This window comes from Psittacula echo (genome assembly GCF_963264785.1).
Source record: "Psittacula echo genome assembly, chromosome: 5".
NCBI lineage: Eukaryota > Metazoa > Chordata > Aves > Psittaciformes > Psittacidae > Psittacula > Psittacula echo.
Genome location: NC_137739.1, coordinates 70,277,040 through 70,294,872, shown reverse-complemented (window position 1 = coordinate 70,294,872; position 17,833 = coordinate 70,277,040). Strand labels below are relative to the sequence as shown.

Genomic DNA, 17,833 nt, shown 5'->3' with positions numbered 1-17,833 from the left:
ATATATATATATATATATATTTTAATTGCTATTTGAAACTTTGAATTGTTAAAGTTTAAGATCGCTTGCAAGCAAAGAGCTGTCAGTGTGGGCTGTTTGAGATGTTTTAATTTCTCTCTAAAAATTCTGACTTGGAAAATCACTGGGTTTATAAATCTGAGTAATTGTTCAGTAAAATTAAATGTTAATTTATTTTTTTTTTCCTTGAATGCTACATATAATGCATTGAGAGTTAGTATGATCCTTTCATCAGGATTCAGAGTCATTGCCACTGCAATGGCACAGAGTCAGATGCTACACATTTTTAAAACAACAGTTGTTGAAGACAGAAATAGCTTTTTTTGGTAGGTAATACTGTCTAAATGGATTAGTGCACTACAGAGACGTGGTTTATAAAATTTATTTTGAGAGAAAGGCGTACTTGCTCTGTATGTGGAATTAGAAAGCTCTAATGACATATGCTCTTATGCTCATTCTCCATGTTACAACTGTTTTACATACAATGTGAGTAGGTTAGTTGCATCTATTTTTGTCTTCCCAGCTGTCTTGGTAAATGGCATCCCTGTAAAGACTATTTATTGCTTGAAGCAATCTGCTGGAATTGCAATAATCAAATGAATCTTTAATTCCTAAAAAAGAGTAACTTTTTTTCTCTCTTCTAAACTCTTACTGAATTATTTTGATTACTTATAACCAAATATGCATGTGTAGAATGGGAGGTTTATTTCCGTCTAAACACTGGTGATTTTTCATGGTGATTGTTATAAAATAGAGTGATGACAGTAATATGAAGAATAGTCACACAATGTGAAGAAGAGTCGGTATTGTATCTGTAAAAGAAAAAAGTATTGTCAGCAAGCACAGACAAGAAAGATTGAACAATTTGTCTTTCCCTCTCTGTATGTGCCAGCTGGCAAAGGTGGGGAGATGGGGCATTGTGAGGACCAGAACGTTAAAGAGGGGTAACTGAAGAGATGGGAGAGACAGGAATAGATTATTAGCAGGGAAAGAGGGAAAATGCAAAATTTCAGTATCGTTATCTGTATTTATGTATTTAATTGTGTGAAGACTTAAGATGTGCTCTGCTTTATAGCTTCTTTAAGGTGAATCTGAGCAAACAGGAATGTTAAATGTCGTTGTTAGCTGTAGCTAGCCAGAAAGTCACATTGAAGAACTTACAAATGAGTTTTCAGGTCCCAGCTTCAATTCTCTTCCACCTGGAGTTTGTTTACTCCTTCCCCACTCCTTATCCCCTCTCTTCTCCAAAAAAAAAAAAAATCCCAACAAAAAAACGACCAGAAAAACCCCAACAAACCCACCCCCTCAAATAAGAATCCCCCAAATCAAAACACAAAAACAAACCAAGAAGCACCACAATCCCCAAAACACCCCCAAGCAACCCCCCCCAAGCCAAACCAAAATGGTCTGCCCTGCTTCCCTCCCCTCAAAAGAACACCAAACAAAAAAAAAAAAACAACAAAAACTCGGTGGCAAGATGTTTATGGCCCAGGCAAAAAGCATCAGTAGATTCTGCTTTAGATCAGCCTTTGCCTACAGATTTTGTGCCTAAATAAAGAAAAGCAATTACCTCATTAGATTGTACTGTATTACCTTGAAGTGCCTCTTTTTTCAAGTGCAGCTTTCCTATCCTGAAGTTGGGATGTGAATGGCATTAGAGGAAAAGAAAGCTTGTTAGCAGTAGTAGTAGTAATGGCAGTGGTATTATCTTTCCAAAACATTTAACTTGTTCACTCATCTGTACAAAATGTGGCAGAGTGGTCCAGGGAACTATTTTTCTTGGCAAAGTGAGAGAGGTGTCAATTTTGTGTCAGGAAAAAGTCACATCTGAAAGTCTAAGCAATGAGCTACGGCTGAGCTTCACTCACTAGCTCTTGCTTAGATGCTAACAGCAGATTTTGAGATTTTTCTTTAGCATTTTCTGCTTGATACAGCTCAGTTGTGAGAGGTGATGGGACCTGCAGGGCTGCTAATCATCTGACTGCAGGGATTTTTTGAAGAGAGTTACCAAACGAAACATCCTTACCAAGTGTCATTATGGAGGCTACTGAGTGAGTTACAGAACACCTTGAAATAGGTTTCAGTTCATTTGAGGGTGGAAAAACAAGTGGAACAACCTTTTGTGCATTGCTTCATCTAAAAGCAAAACAAAAAGTAAGTTTTGTAACTCTAGCTACCAGCAAAAAAGATAAATGAAAGCCTGTGGAAAAGGCCATTCATTGCTTCCTTCTGCCATCTTGCAGCTGGAAGCAATATTAGCAATGCCATTCTGCATCCCAGTTAATGACACCCTCCACATCAGTGACCTTCAACCAGTGTCTTGCAAGCCCTAGGAGAGTTAATGCCCTTTGTGACTCACAACATAAGAAAGGTGGTAGCTAAAAGTAAGAGTGATGCGAAGAAGACTTCAATCTGCTGTTACCTGCAACTCATGGTTTGTTTAATGACCTAATATATTTGTGTTCTTTCTCTCTTCTTGATCTGTTTAGCTTTTTAAAAACAAACAAATCCCAAGGCAAAACCGTAAGAGTGGACTCTTAAGCTCTGGTCTCTACTACTTGCCCAACCTCTCTTCCTGTCTTTACTGAGTTGCTTTGGGATTTGGTCCCCCATTCCCCATAAAAGAATAAAAAAAGGCTGCCCCCTGTAGTTTAATACACTTTTAGAATAGTAGTATACTGCTAAAACTTAAAATAGAGACTAATTTTCACTGTTTAATGGCAGCCTGTTTATGAAGTCATGTCAGTTTTTCTCTTATGCTGATGACTGAGATGTGGGAGTTTGTCTTGTTCCACTGGAGAACTGCTACAATTCATAATAGTTTTTGTAGCTTCAAAATTGCTGTCATCTTGGAAAAAGCCAAATGTCGTTGCCTTTTTTTAATTGTAAAGGCAGTTTCCTTGGTACTTTTTGTGCCATTTTATCCTCAGGTGAAATATATCCTATGTCTTGGAAACCTGTTCAGTATGCTTCTGGTACATTTAGACTTTAAAGTATTATCTGAAAATGTCCAGATCACTGCTCCAAATCAGGCTCCTTCCTTGTGCAGATCAGCCGTGCTGCATGTTGATTGAGTTGGAAGGGTGATCAGTCATCAGTCTCTGACAGGAAAAGTACTAGCTTAATATTTTCAGATACTGCATTTTACTTGCAAATATAATCTTTAGAGAGGTCTGTAATCAGGCCTTTTGTTTGCTTTTTTATTAATCCAATCTAAGCAACAGGCCTTGCTTATTTAGGAGAGCTGAGAAGCTTGTCTAGCCTTGGCCCAACTTTTGAACAGTTTAGGGCTGGTCATCTGTTTGAGCACCTCATTCCTTGCCCCTGGAGAAGTATTTGGCTAAAGTTTTGATCTTGCTGTGGTGAAATGCTGCCCTTCTCATCCTCAGAAATGGTAGGCTTTCTTTAGATTCTTGTCATCTCCAGGGTCATGGTCTTTGCAATGTGGTCATAAAAGACTTTGGGAAGAAGTGTTTGCAGTGCTCTGATCTCCAATTAGCCTAGTAGAATATAATTTTTAGTGTGCCTTTGGTGTGTCCTACTGTTAAATAAGGCTAATACTTAGAAGATGTTGAGCAGAGCCAGGTTTTTTACAGGAGTCTGCAGCAGGAGGATTAGCAGCAATATTAATAATTAAAATGAGATGTTTTGACTTGATATCATGAAAAGGTTTTTCACCATGAGGACAGCCAAGTGTTGAAACAGGTTGCTCAGAGCAGTTTTGAAGTCTCTGTCAATCAAAGATTTCAAGATTCTGAGGAGCCTGGTCTGTTCTTGTAGCTGACCCTGCTTTGAGCAGGAGGTTGGGGTTGGAGACTTGCTGAGATACATTCCAGGTTGAACTGCGCTACAGTTCTACATACAGGAAGAGACTACACAGGAAGAGAAAATCAGTAACCAATACTTGCTTGGTCTAGTGCTTTGCTGATCTCTCTTCCACTTCAACACACAATTCTCATTCCTTATTTCTTTATCTTCAATTTGTTTAGTCAAGTAACAGTAGTTTCTTGTCCAGAAGGATTTTTATTGTGAGATTTTGGACACTTTTTTTTTTCTGAAGGCAGCATTGGCTTCCCTGATTCTTCTATGCTTGTCACAAATTACTGACTTTCTTGCATATGTGTTATGATAATGGTCTATTATACTGCTGTGGTGGTGGAGGAAGAATTCTAGGACTACCCCATATGTGATTAGCAAAAGTAGATTGTCCCTGCAGAGTCCTCAGGCTGAAGGCAACACTTTAAAGCATAGCATGAGAGGAAGCTGCTTAATTTTGATTTGTGTCTCTTTGAACTGCAGTCTGACAAGCTGAGTTTGGTACGTGTTTGTAGTCTTGTGTATTGTCTTTCGAGGTTAAGTGTAATGTTCTGGTTGCAATATGGATCCAAAAAAAAAGTTTCAGTTTGTGTGCAGGAGAGTAAAATAGAGTATTTTTTTAAGACTACATTCATTTGCTTTAGTTTTTAATACCCTTTGTTAATTTAAAGTTATTAACATGTTGACTGCATTTGCCTTTATTGCCCCTATGCAAATTGCTATGTTGATTGAGTTAATTTAAACAACCTGGTTGGGACCTTCAGGCATTACTATACTAGAAATGTTAATAATGAATCAAATAACCACAGGTGCCTCTTTCCCCAGCAACAGACACTCTCCTTAAAAACTCATTTGCTTTTCATGCTTGCTTAATTATTTAGGCAAGCAGCCATGGATGTTTCACAGTGTGAATTCTCATCGTGTTCCAACTGCCCAGTCTTTGTCTTTCTAAAAGAAAGAATACCTTAACCATCATCACCATTTGTAACATGTTCCCAGAATGCCACACCATATGGTCTTGGAAGGCCTTTTTGGAAATTGGTTGTAGTGAAAAGAGTCTTGATTTATAAATTTATGGAATTTAGGGTGAAGCAAAAACTTTTGTTCAATGATAGCAGCTTTATTTTCTGCTACTGTCCACAAGATAAAGTGACCTAATAACTGTATGAATAGGAGATTCCCTGTTTCCCAAAGAGAGTTTAAAATTGTGGAAGGTGTTAGCCTGATGAACAGCTGAAATCCTGTGTTGGTGGAAACAAGGAATTTGTTGTTGCTTCTAAAAGTGGAAGTATATTGGAATTTGTGAACACATCAGGCATGATGTGAAAGCAAGAAGAAATTATGGAAGGGTAAAAGTCCCTATGGAATTGTCCCTTTGAAATCAGCATCTGATGACTGACAGATGTGAAATGAAAAGACTGTGTCTCCAAAAAATACTGTGAAGGGCAAAGGGTAGAACAAGTAGAAGAATCTTTCTGTAAAGATGTAAATGAATAATTGGACACCATTCCTTCTCCAAATGCAGGTTTTAACTAATATACAGTCTTCTGTAATAAGAGCAGAAACTAACTATTGGTAAAGGATAGCATCTTTGAGAATCTTAAGTCCTCCTGTAAGAACTTCAGAGTAAAAACGGTTGTTTTCTTTTTGCAGTGCCTTGGTGAGCAACGTTTTGTCAGAAAGATGTCTTCCTGCTGAAGCATCTCAATTTTTGTTGGGTTAGGATTTTTTGTTTTGTTCTGGGTTTTGTTTTTCTTTAAAAAGAAAAAAAAAACCAAAAAACAATTCAATGTCAGGTCCATATGTTTATAAACTTTGTTAAATGTGAACAGAATGTAAAATAATGCAGTAAAAACTATCCGGGTATGCAGATACTTTAAAATATCCCCTCTGACAGAGGTTGCCACCACTCTTGTATTAGGTGTTGATGCTCGAACCTAGTGATTGCATCAAGTTTAGGAAATCTTAATATCTGATGAAAATATTGCAGGCAAAAAGTGCAAGTCTTATGAATGTCTATAAAAAGAATTGTAACACTTTGACAGTTTTGACTGGGCAGAGTTTAGAGATATACTGTTTTTCAGTATGATTCTTTCAAATTAAGAGGAGGGCAAACAGGCCGAAGTCGATGTGGTAAGCTTTAAAGCTGCACCAATTCAAGCCTAAGCCAGACACATATTTTTAGAAGGGCATTTTTGTTTATTTATCATTCTAAGGACTTATATAAAATTAAGGTTTATGAATGCAAAATGTCATATGGTTCTAAATTTGGAGTGTTAAGCTTTTGATGGATTGTAGTATATGAATTTTTATAAGAAGTTCTTAATGAAGAAAGAACTAGAAATTAAAGTAGGCCTCTAAATTAATTCTCTCAATTTTCTAAGCTTAATGAAGTGCAAAAAAACCATACAAATGATGAGAGTAAAGACTCTGTCTATGAGCCTATTATATATCGTATCTCATCTGTCACAGGATGTGTGTGTGCATGAGTAATAGTTGAAATTAGTGACAGTAGCATAAAATTTTAGTGAAAGGGCCTTCTTCCACTAAACCCAGAAGATCTTAAATATCATATTTCAGCCATTCAGTGGCATTACAGATTTCTGGATGAGCTTTATGCCATCTTTAATTTTACATTTATGAGAAATGCCCCAGAACCTGTGACTATCTGGTAACTTTTTAAGATGAGAAGTGTATTGTTCGAGAGGGCGTTAAGTTTCTTTTCCTACTGATTTACCAGGAAAACTGGAAGCAATTAAATATTCTTGATTCTTTTTTTGTGACTTTACCTTGGCATCAAAAACATGTGTTTCATGAGGAAAACAATACAGAGCCTATAATCCACTGTATATTATGCTTTCTTTCTAAATTGGTAGTAACCAGAAACTGCAAAGAAATTCACTTATGATTAAAAGAAAGAAATTCCCTGATGGACCATTTCTATTTGAATTTATTAGTTCGTGTAAACATACTGCCTGCACCTTGAAGTTGGTCATAAAATACTGATGATGTGGGTGAAGTGGAAAAGCAGGTTAGATTTAAGTACATTACTTCTCAAATAGACCATGGATCTGGAGACTTTTAGTTAGGCCAAGGAGAGGAGGATAAACTGTGATTGAGCAATTTTATTATGCATTTGTCTTTGCTTTACATTTAATTTGGCACCCACTGTCATTGTTAGAACTTAAAGACCTGCTACTTTATGTCTCTTCATATTTATTTGTTCTTTGATGATCCCATTTATGGAAAGTTTGCTTGGAAGGAGTTTCTTAGAGACTGGGATGGTTTGATGGGGACACACATCAAATATTTGGAAGTTGTGACAAAAAAGCCGTAAGGAGAAATACTTGTCTGAATTTCAGGGTGGTTTTTTTCCTAGACTAAAATGAAAGAACTAGATGAGTTTGAAGCCTCTGATGGAAATATCATATGTAGTTGTCTCCACTGAAGTAACTTTATTGATTTGTGCAGTGAAATCGTTCTTGCAGAACAAGATCTAAGTAATGAGGTTTAAGATTTACAGTAACTTGGTTGGCAAACTTAGAAGGCTGAAGCTACAGCCAAGCCCCCACTCTTTATGTTAATATTTTTTAGAAGAAAGGTCAAAACAAGCCATTCCAAGCTTGCAATGAATCTAGAGCATCTACAGCCAACTGAAACACTGCAGGATGCTTTCTTGTAGTAATGTCTGTTCTGTCTCTGTGGCTTATGGAAAGTCACATACTCTCAAACTCCTATATGAATTGCCAGATTCAGTAGGTGCTTATTTTTCTGTATAAAAATTCAGTGACTTATTTCCAAAGAAATATTATTCTTCTGCAAAGGGTATATTTTGTTCACTTCTTTCTCATAGAATAGTATTTCTATGTTGTCTGGTATTTCAGAAAAAAAGAGGACAGTAAAATTTGAGAATATACTTTTGTATCTTCTAGGCCAGTCCAATCATTGGTCAGACACAGCATGAAAGATAGATATCCAACACCTTCCACTAAATATGAAATTAATTACCATCGCATTCTGTACACTTGAATGCACAGTCACTTTCAGGATACACAATTATTCTGAGGATTTCTTTGAAGATCTCGTTTTTAATTTTTTTTAAATTTGAGGAAAAATTTACATTAAGAACGTTTCAGATTTTGATGTGCTAGGGGAAATGTGTCAGTATTGTTTAGTTTATATATATATATATATACGCATTTTTGCTATCTTAGTAGAAGCATCTATAAACTTGGAAGGAAAGTTTGGTTTTAAACTGTTGTTGGTAAAGCGCTTGTGAAACTGAAAGAGAATATACACCGTAACAGGATATTTTTATTTACATAGACTTCTGCCATAATCAGCAACTCAGCTATGTAATTGACTGCTTAGTAAGCACCTTCACTATCCTGGCATAGGAAAGAGAGAGACAGTTGTGTCACATAAAAGCAATAGAGTATATAGTAGCATTAAAATATAAAAATATATGCATTTGGAGTGTAGGAGAATGGAATGTTTTATGCTAACCTTGACCTTTACATACGCCTTGGGGGGAGCAAGGTGATCACGGAGCTTCGTGGGAACGTTTGGGGCTGATTAGAGACTGAAGTATATCCTGCCTTTCCTGCTGACCACAAAACTAGTGAAAGAAAACTTCCTCAGACTTATAAAATACAAATGTAGTTGCCTATATTATTAATTGCACATCAGAGTATAAAGAGCAACTCCTCCCCTCTATTTATGTCCTCCTGAGTGCCACAGTGAAGGAGGGGTTCAGGGCTCTGTCCCTGGCTCCTCAGCAAGGTTTGCTGTGGCTTAGGGTTTTTCTGAATTTATCTTTTTTTTTTTTTTTTTTAATGTAGGGTAATCTGGGGCAATGTCCAGAGAGTAAGAAATGACAAATAACCCCTGGGGCATCTAGCACCACTCCTTGCTTTGATAGAAAAGTTTGGTGTGTGCTTGTGCAATACTTAATTATCCCATTTCACATGATCATGCAGAGCTGAAATTTGTACTAACTTGTGAGTATGTGCTCAGGTTTTGTTTTAACACAAATGACACTTCATATATACTGATGTTATATTAAGGTTTGCTCAATGTCACAATGTTAGGTAACAACTGAAAAATTGTCCAAGTACTACAGAGCAACAGAACTCACTGAAGAGCATAAAGAACCGCTTCGCTTCATTTTTTCAGTATAAACTTCTGCTTTGATTTACAATGCTAATTTGTGCCGCTTTTGACAAGTACCAAGTGTTATTTTATATCTATGAATATTGCTTGTATTACTTCAATTGAATTTCTTAAAAGCAGGTTGTTTAAGAATTCAAAAGTCAGGGTTTGTTTGGGGTTTTTTTTTTCTTTTCCTTTCCATATAAATGTTCTATTTAAAACATCTGTGGTTTAATATTTAAATAATGGGGTTTTTTTGTCTTTTAAATAGGTGAATGTCTATGTGCTGGGAAAAACTTTCCTTCTGTTGGCCAGAGAACTCTGCATAAATGCTCCAGCTATAGGTATTTTTTTGAGTTAACTTTTGAGTATTTGGGCGTGGGTTTTGCATGGTTACGTGACAAGAATGCGTATGTATGTGTATAGATAGACATAGTACTGTGTGCCAAATGCAAAGTGGTACCTTTAAAAGTGAAGCTGGAATCAATCGAGGCAGAAGAGCTTTGCTAACTATGAGAGCCTGTTCTCCTTTATGTAAGAGTTTTGGGAGCTAGATGCTGTTTTCTTTTAAAAACAATTTTGTTCCTTTTTCCAAGCTACGCTAAGACGGGGCTCATGTATAACAAACTTGTGTACGTTTGCAAGCTCACACAGGCCTGTCACACTTCAGTTCTACAGAGATGCAGTGTTTGATAAATATTTGCCAAATTCACTATCTGTCCATCACCTGTAGCTGAGTTGTTCAGAGCTTGAAATACAGTTGGGTCGCTGGAAAAGAAGCAACTTTTTCCAAGCATGTGAATAACTTTTTAATTAGTAAGTCATCACTGAAATTGTAACAGTGATAGGAAGGTGGGTTCTAACCTGTCAAAAGGGCAAAAAAGCTATTGTCTAGGCTACAGCTTTTAAGCCAAGGGAGTTCATGCCAATTCCAGTTAAAACACTGTTTATAGAGACGTCTTGTGACTGCTACCACCTCTGTGCAGGAATTTTATTTCTGTATCTTTACCCACTCTTACTCCCACACTCCTTAATCTATACTGAGAGCATCAGATGCCTTTGTATACACTACACATACTCCCCCCTTCAGATGTACTGAGCTAGGCACCTAACTGCCTGCCTTTGCAGCAAGAGAACCCGCAGCTCGCATATTGAGCACTGTCATAACAGCATCCAGATAGCTGTGCACTGCCACATTCTATCAGCTGTAGTGGTGTGCTGACTTCATTAGCATAGCTTGATATTTGGTAAAAAGTTGTTATTTTCAATAATTCACTTGCCTTATTGTTTATTCCTTTTTTTTTAAAGACAGAATGGGCAGAATTTGTGTTGTGGCTTAGTTTCAAGGTCAAAATTAATGCAGCTTACAAAAAGGCAAATGGAAAACCCTTCTCAATTAAATGTAGAGGTACTTGTTACACATGGAAAAATGCTGGTTTAGACTGCTGCTTTAATATTCTTTCCAAGGTCATCATGATGCAAGAAATTTGTAAAAAACCTGTACTTCTAACTGGCTCATCAGTAAAGATTGCCAGATACTTGAAAAAAAACCCACCTACTTTTATTATTCTTTAAGAAAAGTTAAGGGTATTAGCTGTAAAATGACTAATAGTAGATAAGACTGCTTTTAGAAAAAAAATAGAGGAGGGAGGCAAAGATCAGCAGCTTTTGTTCTTATTAGTAATTTGGAGTGAACTTAAAGACTGTATTTCAAGTGTTTCTCTAATGTCTGCTCCTAAACGTGAGGATGGGATGTCTATTTAGAGGGCTGCCATTATTGCAGCTTTGGGCTAAATCAGTGATGATGCCTGTAACTGAGTTAAGCCTCATCTGTACATCTTGACTCTGGCCATTCAAGTGGGGTGCAGTTTGACACGTGCAAGTGTCAGTGTTACTGTTTGCTGGACAGGCTGGAGGTTAATGCAGATGGTGCATGTGAATGGGCATTAGGGATCTTAAATATAACCACAGGATGATTTTGATTGAGTCTGATTATATTCAGCTTAGGCAACACGAAGTAACCCCTGAGCTTCCACAGATGTCAGCTCCCTTTTTCGTGAAGGAAATTAAAGGCTACTGATGGATAGTCTCAGTTACCAGGCAAGGAAACCCTTGTATCTGCAGTGATAGCTAATGCCCTGTATAGCTGCACAGAGGGGATACACGACAGTATCATCACCCGTTAGCTGTACTGTAGAGGAATTAACAGATACAAGCCGTAAGATGAGCAGTGATCAAGTACACAGGATTTAGGGCAAGTAAAAATGTTTTATATTTCACAGATTCATAAACTGCTCTAGTTTAGAACATTCTGTTTAAGTCAGCTGCAGTCTGCACGTTAGTTATCTATATACAAAATAAATGCACAGTACGTGCAAAATTTAACATTTCTCTGCTTGTTGCAGTCTTAATAATTAAGTCAAATAGCTTATGAATAAATAAAATAAGATTAAATTCAAGAGCATTCCTTCACTTATTTGTATAGGCTGATGTAGCAGATAGTTAAGTAGCATAACATTCCATACTGCTGCGGAGTTTGTAGTAAAACAGAGAAATCCCTTAATGTGCATCATTGCAGTATTGGAATACAATCAAGGTGAAATGCATCATGCATAGAAAATGAGCTCAGGTATTTGTCCTCCTTGTACTCCGGTACCATTAGTACTGTCAGAGGAGCACTGGAACTGGAACGTCACTTTCCCGCACTGCACTTCAGTCATTCCCTCTTGCCCAAAGTAACTGAGTTCATTACCATCCAGAATAGCACTTACGTTATAAAAGGTATCTTGCTCAACCTGCACAGGGTGTTCAAACCACACAGAGAAAGTGTTACTGGAGCCATCAGAGGTAAACTTTGTCAGATTTTGAGCAAGGACAACTCCTAAGCGCTTCAGTTCAATTTTGACGCTGTATTCAGCTTTGCCACAGCTCGATCCATACAATCCCAGTCCTGCTATAAATATCCGTTTGTCTACAGCAAACTGAATACTGTCACATCGCCCTCGGTACCTCCACTGATTGCTGCGGTATGCAGAGGACTGAAACCGATGGCATCGCTGAGGCACGAGTCCTTTTCTTTTTGTCAGTGGAAACTCTAGTTTGGGTTTATTTGCAGCTGTGTACCACAGGAATATGTTGTGAGTTTCCTCAAGGGTGAGGATGTCAGATTGGGCAGCTCCGTTAGCAAACTCTTCCAAAGTCATGGTCGGAATCCGCACCAGGTACAAAGCTTTTCCTAATACATTCCTCTTGTTGCGTGGTGTAACTGGCAGCCCTTGCCTTTTGCATTCAGCCTCTGCCCAGTTGAGAACAGCCTCGAAAACTACTACTTCCTTGGTGTTGAGTGCCTCCCGGGTTACAATGATCTCTAATGTTTGTTGATCTATCTCACAGAAGCCCTCTGACTTTAGTGCCATTTCTGCTTGAGCATCAATCACTTCCCAGCAGCGCTGGGTCAGCTCTGGCTCCTCAAAGAGCCTGCTCTGAGACAGCAGGACACAAGCGTTCTTTGCTTCTAAACTGGTCTCCAGAAAATTGACGCAAGCCTTTGCTAGGGCCGGCACAATGTACTTCTTGGCAGCATACAACGTAGCCAGAACTGTGTCAGCTTCCAGGTCTATTTCATCACTATACATGTATCTAGATGGGAGGAAAAAAAAATAGTTACTTAGGGAAAAAAGAAATATTTATATAGGCCATTAAAGATTGATCTCTTGTCATCTTTGCTGGCAGTGAATCTGATATACAGTATTTGTCAGCACATTAAGTAAACAGTAATAAGTGCATATTGCACAATGCCAATTAGGAGATGCATATTTTATAAGCTACTTTGATTCTGTCCGTGTAATTAGCAGACTTGTAGTGGCCACTTACTTTAATAGGATTAGAAAGGCTGCAGGTTCCACATCTGGTATATGGATTTCGGATTTGACCTCTGCGAGATCGCCATAAAACATAGCGTAGAAGACAGAGCTACCAACTGCCAAAACGTACTGGAAAACAGAGAGAAGCCTCAGTAGTATGTATCGGCAATAGCTGAGCATGCTGGCTGCGGTTAAAAGCTACACTGAGAGAAAGTTAAAAGGTACAGTGGAGGCAGAAGACTACCTTAGACTGTGCCTTTTAATTGCAGTGAATTACTTCTGATATTAGACAAGAACTGCAATTAGGGGAAAAAATAGTGGAACCTAGTTGTAAGGCGGGGGAGAAGGCGATATGCACAGCAGTATTAAAAAGCCAAAAATTATCTGCACAAACCTTATGGGCAGGAACTTTCTTGGATGCCCCTGGCGGGCCCACGATGAAGTGAACGTCAGCCATGAGTTCGTTATTGAACATAAGCGCGTTCCTGCAAGCGAGGGGAGGGGGGAGAAGCCCCGTTAGCGGCGGGCAGCCCCTCACCTAGTTGCCCCAGCCCCGCTGGCACGCAGCCGCCCAGCCTCCCGCGGGCCCATCCCAGCTCTCGCTCCTGGCCTCGGCGCAGGTGCACGGGGCCGGGCCGCGCTCCCGCCCGGCCGGCGAGCTCCGGCGGGCCTGGCCCTTACCTCTCCCGCAGCGTGGGGTGGAAGGACTGCCAGTTGGCGCTCTCCAAGTTGTTGTTGTTGAGGTTTTGGAGCTGGGGCGGCGGGGGCGGTTGGGCGCTCTGCTGGAGCTGCAGGGCGTTCTTCTTGCTGTTGGCAGCGGTGGCGGCGGCGTTACTGTTTGCGATATTGGTGTTGGTGCTGGCAGGGTAAAGTTCTGCAGCCATCTTCTTCTTCAGGGACAGGGGCACTATCTCATAGCATCCTGGCACCTTGCTGTTTGACCTCACACTTTTTTTGGACTTCTTTAAGGTCTCTGGAAGCAGAAGAAAAAAAGTCAAACACTTCATGATCCTGCCATTGAGGCAACCATGGGGCAGTGGCATGAGCAAGAGAACTAACAAATCCCAAATACGAGTCCCACTATCTGGATATTTTGTATGCTTCTAGATGCGCGGTGGCTTTTAGTGTTTTTGGTGTTTTGTATGCGCGCTCTGCGGTTACAGGCCCGACGCACTTTTCCGGGGGGGAAAGGGATGCCGCTGTGTCGGATCGGTGCCAGCGCTCACCTTGGCTTCCAGAGGAGTCCCAACCTCCGCGGCTCCGCTACGCTGGCAGTGGGGGAGCTGGCAGGCACTTCCTTCCACCGAGGAAAGCGGAGAGAAAAATAGTAATGGAGAGAAAACAACAACAGAAAATCCCAAATCCAGCAGCAGCCCAGCCCCACAGATCCAGCCGAGAGAGAGCCGAAGCGGCGGGTCAGCAGCGAGAGTCAATCCACAAATCCTCCGAGTGCAGCAGCCTGGCGACGGTGAAGTGCAACCAGCCGCCCGATCCCCGCTACCAGCGACCGCGCTCCGCTCCGTCCTTCCCCGCCCGGCGGGGGCACATCTGCGGCGGCCGGGCCGAGGCGGCGGCTCTCTGCAGTCCCGCTGCCGGGCGGCCCCAGTGCCGCTCGCACCAACTTTCCTTCTCCTGCTCTGCTGGCGGCAGCCGCCGCCACACAGCGCCGCTCCTCCGCGCTTCTCCCGCCCGCGTCGGGGGCGCTGCTGCCCGCGGGGCGCCCCGGCTGCTCCGCGGCGGGCGGGCGGCGCTGCCCTCAGCGCTCCCCTCACGGAGGCAGCGACAGTATTCGACGGGGCTCGGCTTAGCTCTGCCGGGCCCTGCCTCCGCCTCCCGCCCTAATAGGCAGCCGCCGCGGTCCGCGTCACGGCGGCCGGGGCCAATGGGGAGCGCAGGGGCGCGGCGGGGTGTCCGCCCCCCGTCCGGTCTTGTGTCAGTCTGCTGCGCTCTTCTCCGCCCTCCTCCGTTTACGTGTGCCGCGCCGGGCAGCGGCTCGCCAGCCCACCTCGCCGGTCCCGGTGGAAGCCCCGGCGCTGGGTGCTCCCGATCCTGTTACCGCAGCGGGAGCGAGCACTGGGCAGGGGCACCGGGGACGGGCTCAGGGGCTGCCTGCACGGAGCGGGGCTGGCGGACCCGGTTGCGCACAGCCTTTCCTGGCCGGCCCGGGCGGGGGCGCCGCCGCGCCGTTCACCGCCCCGCGCCGCTCCGCTCCGCCGTTCTGCCCCGCCGGGGTCGGCGGCTGGGGCTCAGGGCGCACGGCCGGGGCGGACGGTTGGAGTCGGGGAAGTTGCAGCGGGGTTTTCCTCTCCTCCTCTCGTAGCCCAGAAGCCGCCGTGCCCCGGTTGTGCGGGGCCTCCCGAGCTGCGTTCCCGCTCGCCTTCCTGGGTTCTTCAGTGGGGATCGGCAGTCTCCGTGCCCGGTACTGTGGGTTGACCTGCTGCTGGGCACGGCTGCGGCTCCCGTGCTGTCCCGGCTACCTGTTTGGGGGAGGGAGTAATTCTTTTGAATAGTTTCCGTGATATTTTTTTCTATGCTCGTTTTAACTACTGTCTTTTATCTAGGGTTTTCCAAAAGCCTGTTTCTAGTCATGAGTGCAGTAGGGAGAGCTGGGAAAGTCTTCAGAAAAGTGGATGCTCCTGTCCTAAAAAATAAAATCCTGTTTTTCTTGCTGTCTGCTTCGTGGCCCTCGTAACCCCGTTCAGGAAAGCCAGGCGGTTCTGCCCCATTTGGAACTTGCTGGCTCCTGCACAAGAGTTTCAGTCCCAGGGGTCTCCTGGGGGCATTCCCACTGGATACAAGGAACATTTTTCACAGTGAGAACAATCAGCCATTGGAATAATCTCCCCAGGGAAGTGGTGGATTCCCCAGTGTTGGACACTTTAAAGATTCAGCTGAGAAGGGCGCTGGGACATGTAGTTTAGGTCACGTTTTGCCTAGAAAGGTTGATCCTTGAAGTTCCTTCCAACCTGGTATTCTATGATTCTGTGATTCAAAGGAGACTCCCCTGCCTCTGAGAGCGTTGTGCTCCTTTAGTACCTGTGGGAGGAATCAAGGTGTTAGAGCTTTACAACGTTTAAATAATTGGGTTTTTTTAATGTTTGCATCCATATGGGACATGTTTATGTTAACCTTGGCCCTGAATTTAGTACATATATAGGTAATATTACTGTCTAGTTATTTGTGGCCCCTTTAAGGCTCTTCACTTGAAACCCACCCACATATTCGTTTTCTGAGTTGGGTAGCTTCAGAATTTAAATGAACGATGTGCAATGTTTTGTCAAATGACCTGTGGGCATGAATGCCAGCAGAAACATCTGAGCAGCTACAAAGCAAATGTGTAAATGCTCCCGAAACTCAGCTCGGAAGAGAAAGCTGTGAATTGCTTTGCTCTGGATGAGCTGAAGTTGGATCTCTTGGGATAAAAGGAAATGGAAAAGCAAAGTAGGCACCAGTCTGTAGCATCGCGTGTGTTTCTGTGGTGCGAAGAGCAAAGTTTAAATGTTTGTTGAATCCCAGGCTATAATTTCTGAATTGGTTTTTGTTGTTGTATTTTGGAATTGGTCATTTCTGTTGAGTACAGTTTTATGAAATCATTCTTGGAAATACAGAGCAACTGCCCTTAATGTCACAGGGATCAGTTAATCTTGCGTAAACCTCTGATTTTTAGGGTCATGTTTAGGAGCTGACTGCACTCTGGCATTTCTTCAGTTTTGAAGGAGATGTGTTTGGAAGTTCTTGCGTGATAAGTGCTTTCACTTAAATGTTTCTGTGGGGCTGACAGGCATAATCACCTACTGTGTGATCGTGGTAATTATGGATAGCAACAGGGCATCATTGTTATAACTTGGTGCTAAATGAAACTGCTTTGATTAATTGTAAATTGTAAGATTGTTCCAGTGTTGCGAGCTGAATTTTCATCTATATCAGTTTAAGTGCCCACATTGGGAATCAGCAAAGGAAATTGAGTTGAGACTAATAGTTAACAATTTACCATACATCATGGATTCTTGGTCAAGGGATAAAAGGCTGTCAGGAAATGAGAAACTGATACCTTAAATAAGAGTAAATGTGTTAAGTGTAGCTTTTACAAGATTGTTTGATAAATTCTAAATTGGTTTAGGCAAAGCACAATCACTACTGACATATTTCAGTTAGTTTGAAGCTGATAACACCAACACTTGAAATAAGTTTGTACATCTGAAGGCAGATCCATGACCTATGTAAATTGTTATAGCACTGTTGACATTAATTGGGTTCCAGCAATTCATGCTGGTGGAGAGTATGCCTTAGTATCTGTAATAAACACTGTTTTGTATTGTTGGAATATGAATCTTGAGAAGGAGCTGGAATTAACTTTGAAGATGTAAGTAGACTTTTATTAGGGATGTGGGATTTTAAGCAAACATTTTTTTCAAAGCTTAGTTTGTAGTTAGGCATGAGATGGGATGTGCAAGTTACCTGATTCATTACTTTGCAGGAGATGTTAAAAGTCTGGGGTCTAAGTCATGTCCTTATTGTGCAAAAGCTTTTGTAAATGCTTATCTTTGTGCGTAATTTCACTGACACCGGTAGCACTGGTCATGTGTTAGTCAGCATGTGTAGCCTTGAACCCTGAAAAGGGTGTAAGAAGAACCTCATGTAGTGCTTTAAAGGTGTCTTGTCTATAAGGCAAGAAAGGATTTTGGTTTAGCTTAACTATAATGGTGCTTCTAAAGCTTAGTGATTGGTGGATCTAGCCCAGCAGCACAGTCTGTGTTGTTGCTTAGACTTGAAGCAAGCCAACCACAACCGCCTTGCTTGAATACTATGTTTCCTAAAGCAAAGGTTAGGATTAGAAATAGAATCATAGAATGGTTTGGGCTGGAGGGAATCTTGAAGATCATCCAGTTCCAACCCCCCTGCCATGGGCAGGGACACCTTCCACTAGACCAGGTTGCTCCAAGCCCTGTCCAACCTGGCCTTGAACACTGCCAGGGATGGGGCAG

General features: G+C 41.7%; 2 protein-coding genes across 9 annotated transcripts in view; one reads left to right on the top strand and one right to left on the bottom strand.

The window, feature by feature from the left end:
* Window positions 1-17,833, top strand: part of BRF1 (BRF1 general transcription factor IIIB subunit) — a gene marked incomplete at its 3' end in the record, with an annotated part of 179,077 nt that overhangs the window by 75,232 nt on the left and 86,012 nt on the right. The window contains exon 5 of the mRNA XM_080617127.1: window positions 9,257-9,329. Within this exon, the coding sequence (XP_080473253.1) occupies window positions 9,257-9,329 (73 nt within the window). The remainder of the gene's footprint in view (window positions 1-9,256; window positions 9,330-17,833) is intronic.
* Window positions 51-14,646, bottom strand: BTBD6 (BTB domain containing 6). Of its 8 annotated transcripts, XM_080617132.1 has the most exons (8): window positions 14,075-14,646; window positions 13,530-13,821; window positions 13,243-13,333; window positions 12,859-12,977; window positions 11,757-12,624; window positions 1,612-1,649; window positions 1,180-1,257; window positions 703-830 (listed from the first exon to the last, which is right to left on the bottom strand). In XM_080617132.1, the coding sequence occupies exons 2-7, from the start codon at window positions 13,730-13,732 to the stop codon at window positions 1,203-1,205; spliced, it is 1,374 nt and encodes a 457-aa protein (XP_080473258.1). In that variant the 5' UTR covers window positions 13,733-13,821; window positions 14,075-14,646; the 3' UTR covers window positions 703-830; window positions 1,180-1,202. The 8 variants fall into 8 exon arrangements, with proteins under 8 accessions (XP_080473256.1, XP_080473258.1, XP_080473259.1 ...); XM_080617130.1 differs by lacking the exon at window positions 1,180-1,257 and having other exon boundaries at window positions 51-830; XM_080617133.1 differs by lacking the exon at window positions 1,180-1,257 and having other exon boundaries at window positions 783-830; window positions 1,589-1,649.